At 58.1% G+C, this 8,851-nt stretch overlaps 1 protein-coding gene across 3 annotated transcripts; it reads left to right on the top strand.

Moving 5' to 3' along the window:
- Positions 1-29: 29 nt before the first annotated feature.
- LOC102732818 (cytochrome P450 11B1, mitochondrial) lies at positions 30-8,845 on the top strand. 3 transcript variants are annotated; one of them, XM_081811533.1, is made up of 8 exons: positions 33-267; positions 4,272-4,471; positions 4,603-4,806; positions 5,082-5,236; positions 6,321-6,487; positions 6,917-6,995; positions 7,093-7,290; positions 7,494-8,845. In XM_081811533.1, the coding sequence occupies exons 1-8, from the start codon at positions 134-136 to the stop codon at positions 7,605-7,607; spliced, it is 1,251 nt and encodes a 416-aa protein (XP_081667659.1). In that variant the 5' UTR covers positions 33-133; the 3' UTR covers positions 7,608-8,845. The 3 variants fall into 3 exon arrangements, with proteins under 3 accessions (XP_081667661.1, XP_081667659.1, XP_081667660.1); XM_081811534.1 differs by having other exon boundaries at positions 196-267; positions 1,270-4,471; XM_081811535.1 differs by lacking the exon at positions 6,917-6,995 and having other exon boundaries at positions 30-267.
- The last annotated feature ends 6 nt before the right edge of the window (positions 8,846-8,851 follow it).

The following is an 8,851-nucleotide window of genomic DNA, read 5'->3' as shown; positions in this document are numbered from 1 at the left end:
ACGGTCCGGGAGAAGGGAGAGGCCAACAGGAGACAGGCCGGCTTGGTTCTGCGGCGTGAGGCCCAGGGTGGGACACGGCCCCCCAGCAGGGCTCTGAGCTTTGTCCCGCAGGTATGACGTGGGAGGGACGCACATGGTGCACGTGATGCTGCCCGAGGACGTGGAGAGGCTGCAGCGAGTGGAGAGCCCTCAGCCCTGGAGGCCGCCCCTGGACCCCTGGCTGGCCTACCGACAGCATCGTGGGCACAGATGTGGCGTGTTCTTGCTGTGAGAGCCAGTCGGGGGGTGGGGGGGCGGGGCGGGGGCGCAGCCCGGTGCAGGGATGGCGAGGCCAGGAAGCCCGCCAGCGCCCCCGCCCAGGGTCTGTGCAGGGGGGGGGGTTCCTGTGTGTCCCGGGGCTGGGGAGGGGCGGTGGGGCCCTGGCCCTAGAGAGGAGGAAGGACGACCACCGCCATTAGGGAGCACCCACACTGCGCCCGCCTCCACAGGTTGTCCCAGCAGGGTGGGCTTCTCCCTTCCTATAGGTCGGGAAGCCCAGGCCTGGGGGAGGGGAGTTACTGGCCAGGCGTCCATGTCAGCGTGTGCCGGGGCCTCACGGCCCCCCGGGACTGCAACCCTCCGCAGGAGGACCCCTGCGGGATTTAGAGTTGAGGGCAGGTAGCTTGGGAGGGAGAGGCTGGGGGATGGGGAGAGGGCGGCCAGTAGAAGAAGGCACCTTTGTTCAGAAGCTAAACTCTAAGTGGGTGCCTGCATGAGCATGAGTCTGTGCGTGTGCCCGTGTGTGTGTGTGTGTGTGTGTGTGTGTGTGTGTGTGTGTCTGGAGGGAAGGTCTGACTGGGTGGACCTCTCTGCGCCCTGGGAATATGCTTGTGGTGTGTGTGTGGGCGCTCACGTGTGCTCACCTGTCATAAGCGTGTGAATGCAGGTGTGTTTGCCCATGTTGGCTTGCTCCCGTTCGTGTTCATGCCACCGCATGCGTGTTGGCACGTGTGCATGTTTTTGCTCATTGTTGTGTGTGCGTGCATGTGGTTTTGTATGTACCTGCATACGTATGATTGTGCCTGCGTGTGTGTGCATGGTTTTGAGCATTCCAATGTGTTGTGGGAGTTGTGCTTGTGGGAATTGTGGGTGTGTTCACGTGTGTTGTCTGTGTCAGCGAGCACATATTCAGGTGTCCCGGGGTGTCATGTGCCCCTTTCTGGGCATATGTGTGTGCACTGGTGTGCAAATGTGCACGTGTGTGCATGTGATCATTCTCACTACCTGCAGGCAGCCAGCCGAAGAAAAGAAGGTGTTTCTGCTCGAATGTGGCTGAGAATGCAGATCCCTCCCCACCATTCGCTGGAGACATCTGCAGAGCCCCCGTTGCTTTGGGCTCTGGTTTGCTTGGAGAAAAGCTGGTCTAATTTAATCATCATCACCCTGTTGGGGAGAATGCTTTTCTCCTCCTCCTCCCCCTCCTCCCCCCCATCCTCCTCTTCTTCTTCTGCCTCCTCCTCTTCTTTTCTTCTTCTTCTTCTTCTTCCTCGTCCTCTTCCTCTCCTCCTCCTCTTCTTCTTCGTCTTCCTCTTCTTTTCCTTCCTCTTCTTTTTCTCCTTCTCCTCCTCCTCCCCCTCTTCTTCTTCTTCTTCCTCTTCCTCTTCCTCTTCCTCTTCTTTTCCTTCCTCTTCTTCATTTTCTCCTTCTCTTCCCCTTCTTCTCCTCCTCCTCCTGCTTGTCCTCCTCGTGCTCCTCTTCCTTCTTTCTAATTGAAGTATAATTAACATACACTGTTATATTAGTATCAGGTGTACAATGTAATGATTCAACATTTCCATACATTACTCAGTGCTCATCATGACAAGCGTACTCTTGATCCCCATCCCCCACTCCCCCCCACACACACACCCACCTCCTCCCCTCTGGCAACCACCAGTTTGTTCTCTGTATTTAAGACTCTGATTTTTGTTTGTCTCTTTCTTTCTGTGTTTGTTCCTTTGCTTTGTCTCTTAAATTCCACATATGAGTGAAATCTTATGGTTATCTTTCTCTGACTTTTTTCGCTTAGCATGTTACCTTCTAGATCCCTCCGTGTTGTTGCAAATGGCAAGATCCCATTCTTTTTAGTGACTGAGTAATATTCCATCTTAGATAGAAATATCTATCTATATATCTTGGCAGTCATAAATAGTGCTGCAATAAACATCGGGGTGCAGGTATCTTTTCGGGTTTGTGTTTTCATTTTCTTTGGGTAAATAGCCAGTAGTGGAACTAGTTTTAACTTTTTGAGGAACCTCCATACTCTTCTCCAGAGCGGCTGCAACAGTCTGCATTCCCAGCAACAGTGCACGAGGGCTCCCCTTTCTTCACATCCTCGCCAACACCTGTCGTTTCTTGTGGTTTTGATTTTAGCCATTCTGACAGGTGTGAGGTGATGTCTCATTGTAGTTTGATATGTATTTCCCTGATGATGGGTGATGTTGAACATCTTTTCGTGTGTCTGTTGACCATCACTATGTCTTCCTTGGAAAAATGTCTATTCAGGTCTCCTGCCGTTTTTAATCGGACCGTTTATTTGCTCAGTGTGCGATTGCATGAATTCTTTATCTGTTTTGGATATTTAGGTTATCATATGTATCATTGGCAAATATCTTCTGCCACTCAGTAGCTTCCCCTTTTCCTTCTGTTGACGGTTTCCTTCGCCGTGCAAAACCTTTTCATTTTGGTGAAGTCCCGATAGCTTAATTTTGCTTTTCTTTCCCTTGCCTCAGGAGACACGTCTAGAAAAATGTTTCTACAGCCCATGGCAGAGACATTACTGCCTGTGTTCTCTTCCTGGAGTTTTATGGTTTTGGGTCTCACACTTTGGTCTTCCATCCACTTTGAGTTTATTTTTGTGTATGGTGTAAGGAAGCGGTCTAGTTTCATTCCCCCGCATGGGGCTGCCCAGGTTTCCCAGCACCATTTGTTGAAGAGACTGTCTAGATTAATTGACCATACAGTCGTGGGTTTGCTTCTGGGCTTTCTCTCCTGTTTCACGGATCTGTGTGCCTGCTTCTGTGCCAGCACCATCCAGAACAATCACCACCGCTTTGTCGTATAGCTTGAAATCTGGGATTGTGGTACCGCCAGCCTTGTTTTTCTTTCTCCAGGTTGCTTTGGCTGTTCAAGTCTTTGGTGGTTCCATACAAATTTTAGCATCATTTGTTCTAGCTCCGTGAAGAATGTTTTGGTCTTTTGATAAGGATTGCACTGAATCTGTAGATTGCTTTGGGTCGTGTGTACATTTTAACAAGATTTGTTCTTCCGAACCTTCAGCGTGGGATAGCTTTCCATTTCTTTGTGTCATCTTCAGTTTCTCTCATCTGTGTCTTACCGTTTTCAGAGTACAGGGCTTTCACCTCCTTGGTTAAGTTTATTCCTAGGCATTTTGTTATTTTTGGTGCAATTGTAAATGGGACTGCTTTCTTCATGTCCTTTTCTGCTACTTCGTTATTAGCGTACAGAAATGCAACAGGTTTCTGTATACTACTTTTGTATCCTGCGACCTTACTGAATTCAGTTATCAGTTCTAGTTTTTGTTTTGTTTTTTGGTGGAGCCTTTAGGGTTTTCTATATATAGTATCATGCCATCTATAGGTGGGGAGAACATTTTATTACTTCTTCCTTACCCATTTAAGTCGTAGCCACAGCAATCAGACAAGAAAAAGAAATAAAAGGCATGCAAATTGGAAAGGAAGAAGTAAAACTCTGGGCTCTGTTTGGAGTATATTACGTGAGAGGCGGTTTGGCTCCTGCCCTGGAGGAGCAGGAGACACGCGGGGGCAGGACTAGGTGTGACTGGCACAGGGGCAGCATTCTCAGCAACAGGGAGGGTGGGAGGTGAGGGATGCCAGGGGCCTCTCACTCTGGGGCATGGTGTGAGCAAAGGTCGACAGGAGGGCCAGCCTCCCTCCTTCCTCCCGGGAAAGGGAGGGCCCGGATGGGTGCTGATGTGCCAGCAAGGGACCCCGTAGGTGTGCACGAACAAACGCCACGAACCCACGTGGCACGGCCAGGCAGAGGTTCTGGGCTCAACCCACTTTAGACTGGAGCACGCTGGGCACAGCACACAAGGCCTCCCTGAGAGAAAGGGCTGCAGCCGAGGCCGACAGGCGGGCAGCCTGCTCCCTAGGACCAGCAGGCAGCTCCCTGCCTCACCCCTTCCCCTTGGAGACAAGGAAGATGGGGTCCAGGGCTGGCCCCCAGCTGCTGAGCCTGGCTTCCCTGAAGCTCCTCTCTCTGCTCTACAGAAATGGGCCTGAATGGCGCTCGAACCGACTGAAGCTCAACCCAGACGTGCTGTCACCGCAGGCCGTGCAGAAGTACATCCCCATGGTGGACGGGGTGGCGAGGGATTTCTCAAGGGCCCTGAAGTCGAGAGTGCTGCAGAATGCCCGGGGGAGTCTGACCCTGGACATCCAGACAAGCATCTTCTACTACACCATAGAAGGTAGGGAGGTGCCGGGCTTGGTGTGGCAGGGGCAGGCCAGGAACTGGGACTGGGACGGGGCAGGTGTGCGGGAGGAGACCCCCGTGAGGCCATTGGCTGCCCGGGGCTCAGCAACCGTACCCTCTCCACAGCAAGCAATTTAGCCCTTTTTGGAGAGCGGCTGGGCCTCCTCGGCCATAGCCCCAGTCCTGCCAGCCTGAACTTTATCCGGGCTCTGGAGGCCATGTTGAAGTCCACCGCACAGCTCATGTTCATGCCCAGGGGCCTATCACGCTGGACAAGCACCAAGGTGTGGAAGGAGCACTTCGAGTCCTGGGACTACATCTTCCAGTATGGTGAGGGCCAGAGACGGGGCCAGCTCGTGGAAGAGAGTTGGGTAGCAAGGACACCAGGGTCCCCAGTGTCCACTCCCCAAAGCCTGGGGGGAGGGCCGAGGCCACATCGGGGGGCTCGTGGCGTCTCTGTGGCCCGAGAGACTTGGCGAGGAGGCCGGGCTGGGCTGGGCTCCTGGCACAGGAGCAGGGTGTCTTGGGGGTGTGGTGGGCTGCCGGGCAGGGGATTGAGGAGAAGGCTGCCCAGCACCAGGCCCGGGCCCCTCTGTGCCCCACAGCCAACAATGCCATCCAGAAGATCTACCAGGAGCTGGCCCTCGGCCGCCCGCAGCACTATAGCGGCATCGTGGGGGAGCTGCTGATGCACGCAGACATGACCCTGGAGTCAGTCAGGGCCAACTCCATCGATCTCACCGCCGGGAGCGTGGACACGGTCAGGCCAGTGACCCGCCCTGCCCTAGGACACGGAGCCTCCCAACTACAGGCAGCATCCCCCCATGCCAAGTGGCTCCTACAGGCCCCTGTTTGGAGCCAATGGAAGGCTCTGATCTGAGGGGGGTGTGGGGGGAGGGACACGACTTGGGAGCTGACCTTCCAAGGGAAGGGGTGGCAGTTGCTTGGGAGAGAAGCCGTGCTCCAGGCCCAGTGCAGAATGGCTGAGGCCCAGGGACATGCAGCAGCACAGACCCCCTTCAAACGTCTGGGTCCTGGGAAGAGGGGAGGGCTGAGATGCAGCTGGAGGGATACCTGCACAAGGAGCCCCTCCCAGGGACAGAGTACATTTGGCTCTCATTAGAGATGCTTTGGAGGTGACGGGCTGACGACGGAAAGGGCAGCACGGGGCTCCAGCTTGTGGAAGAGAGAGCAGATGGCAACCCAGCTCACAGGGGTCGGGTGTAGGGAGGTGCAGGCAGGTCCCAGGGCGTGGAGTGCAGCCGAAGCCTCCTGCCCCTAGACCCAATCTTCATCTGCCCGCATCCCCGAGGTCCCCTCTGGGCCAGGCACCCAGGCTTCTGAGCAGAGGCACAGACCCCAGGGTGGAGAGACTCCCTGAGCAGAGGCTGAGGAGCAGCCAGAGTTAGGGTCCAGGGTGGCCCCTTCATGTTAGGACCCCAGGGTCTGGGCTGACCTGCCTGTGGGTGCCCAGGAGAGGTCACCCAACGGGTCCGAGGATGTGGAACAATACCCTACCTGTGCCCCCACCCCCCCCAACACCTGAGTAGGTGGACCCCCAGGTGGGTGAGAAGCTGGCCCTGAGGTGGCTGGAGGAGGAGGCCTGGATCTTCACCAAACTTGGGGACACCTTCCCTGAGGGATTCAAGGGAAGTAGATGAGGCAGGTTTTAGATCTTGAGGTCTCAGATCCCCAGGGTCAGTCCTTCTCTGGGCATGCACGTCACTGTGGAGCAGAGGAGACCCATCCCCAGGGGAAGACCATCTTCCTGAGGGAGATGCCCTGGGGAGCGGAGGTGCATGGCCTGTGCCAAGGTCTGAGCCCTGCACCCGTGGCTCCTGCAGACGGCCTACCCCTTGTTGATGACTCTCTTCGAGCTGGCTCGGAACCCTGACGTGCAGCAGGCCCTACGCCAGGAGAGCCTGGTGGCCGAGGCCAGGATCGCTGAGAATCCCCAAAGGGCAACCACAGAGCTGCCCCTGCTGCGGGCGGCCCTCAAGGAGACCTTGAGGTGAGTGTGGCAGACCCTGGCTGCCCCGGCTGCCCTGGCCCCACTGTCTGGAGAGCAGTGCTCAGTGGGGCCTGCAGACAGATCCTGGGGCTGAGGAGCAGTTTGCCCAAGATGCATGCCCCGTACCTCCTCTTCTTCTCCCTGAAGGGATAGGGACACTTCTTCCTCTGGGATCCCGCTCCAGCGCCCTGGGCGCCATCCTCGGCCATGCCCTCCTTGGCCGGGGCTGCTCAGGCTGGGAGAGCTTTGTCTGAGCTCAGGAGGTGCAAAGAACCAGCTCCTCATGATCTGGGCTTCCTGGTGCCAGAAGCGACTTGTGAGGGTGGCGGGGCGCTCCCCTCGGCCGGTGGCCTCTGGGCTAGGAAGGCCGCAGAAGGGAAGCGAGGGTCCCTGTGACAGCTGGACCCTGTTGGATGCCCCTCTGCACAGGCTGTACCCCGTGGGTATCTCAGTGGACCGACAGGTGGGCTCGGACGTGGTGCTGCAGAACTACCACATCCCGGCAGGGGTGAGTGGGGCCCCACAGGCCCTCCAGCAGATGCCAAGCCCCGCTGAGCTTTGCCCGCAGGGGGGCGCTGACGCTGCCCCTCCCCACCTGTCCGCAGACCTTGGTCAAGGTGCAGCTCTACTCCCTGGGTCGAAACCCCTCTGTGTTCCCGAGGCCCGAGCGCTATCATCCCCAGCGCTGGCTGGACAACAGGAGCTCTGGCACCAGGTCCCCCAACCTGGCCTTCGGCTTTGGCCTGCGCCAGTGCCTGGGGCGGCGCCTGGCAGAGACAGAGATGCTGCTTCTGCTGCACCACGTGAGCAGGCCTGGGCCGCCCCGCGGAGGCGGGGTGGGGGGGGTGGGCGGGTGGGGGCTGGGCGTGCTGGGCGGCCTGGCTGGGAACCACTGGCTTCTTCGCTGCACCCAGCCCAAGGAGTAGGGTCCAGGAAGGCGGGGGAGGCGAGGCCTGGACCATGGGGCTGACCAGCTGTGCGCGCGGAACCCGCGCCTCTGTCCTAGGTGCTGAACAACTTCCTGGTGGAGACCCTAACACACGAGGATGTAAAGATGATCTACCAGTTCATACTGATACCCTCCACCCTCCCCCTCCTCACCTTCCGGGCCATCAGCTAGTCACGTCACCACGCTGTCGGGCCAGCCACTCCGCCAGCCCCCCTCTGCCTGACCCCAGGCCACCCCTGTTTTCTCCCAAGGGCCCTGCTTCTTGAGCCACGGCACTGGGCCGCCAGCATCTTGCACAAAGGGTCAGGGGGATGACCCTTGGTTGCAGGTCCTGGCTGTGTGCCCAGTCCCACCAGCACCTTCTCCAGCAAGGAGCACCATCGGAGGGCCTTTGAGCCTCTGTCGCCTCAACACTAGCTCCAGGGTCTTCAGATCCGCCCCACCCCCTGCCTCCCTGTCCAATCGCTTTTCCCCTCTGTACTCAACTCTGCCCCCATGAAGAGCTGACAACTTGGGGTCCCTGTCCTGCCTGTTGCCATTTCAAACGCCATACTGGTTTTCGACAATGCTCTTGCCCAGCCTAGAGCTTCAAGCTGGGCTGTTAGTCGCCCCCCTACCTGTTCTGCTCAGTCCACTTGGGCTCCTCCTGGCAGTGCCAGTCTTCTGGGTTGTGGCTGAAGCACCCAGCCAAGGGCCCGGAGAAGTGGGTCAGGAGCAGTGTTTATTAGAAGAGCCACCGCAGAGCTGACGTGGACATCTGGGCCAATGATACTCCTCTGAAAGCAGGGAGGATGGTGAACTCCTCTGGCTGGCCACAGGGTGACCACAGAGAAGTCTCTAGAAGGCGGCTTGGGGCCATCTCAGCCAGGCACAGCCCCGTGCTCCCCTTAGTGAAGCCCCCTGTGTGCAGTGCCTGGCTGCCCTCTGGCAGTGGCCCTCAGGAGAGGGGCCGGCCCTGACATCGTGGGAGGAAGAGGCTCTGAACAGCTGAGAGCCGGCTGGGGTCTCCTAGCTGGCAGAAGCGAGCAGCCTGTCCCGTGCTGCCTGGGGCCAGGTGCCCCTGCCCCCTGAGTAGAAAGGGGCCGGGAGGCAAGGCTGGGTGGTGGGGTCGCTCTGCTCGCTCTCCCTCCTCACCCCACCCCCACCTCCCCTGGGGAGAACCAGGCCCTGAGCTAACAGCAAGGCAGGGAGGGAGGCGGGGCCGCACCCTGGCTGAGCCAGCCCTGCCCGCACCCCGGTGCCCCTCGGGCCTCTGTTCCCGCGCAGATTCCCTGGAGGAGGGAGAGGATTTACACCCTCCTGGCTCCATCGGCGGTGGAGGACGACTGCTGCCAGGAGCGTGGGCTTCCCCCCGCCCCGGCAAGGCACAGCTGAAGGGGCCGTGGAGCCACGGAGAAGAGGGGCTCCAGACCCTG

The sequence above is a fragment of the Leptonychotes weddellii genome, unplaced genomic scaffold (genome assembly GCF_054177405.1).
Source record: "Leptonychotes weddellii isolate Sample4059 unplaced genomic scaffold, ASM5417740v2 HiC_scaffold_8258, whole genome shotgun sequence".
Classification (NCBI taxonomy): Eukaryota; Metazoa; Chordata; class Mammalia; order Carnivora; family Phocidae; genus Leptonychotes; species Leptonychotes weddellii.
This window is presented reverse-complemented; position numbering and strand designations above follow the sequence as displayed.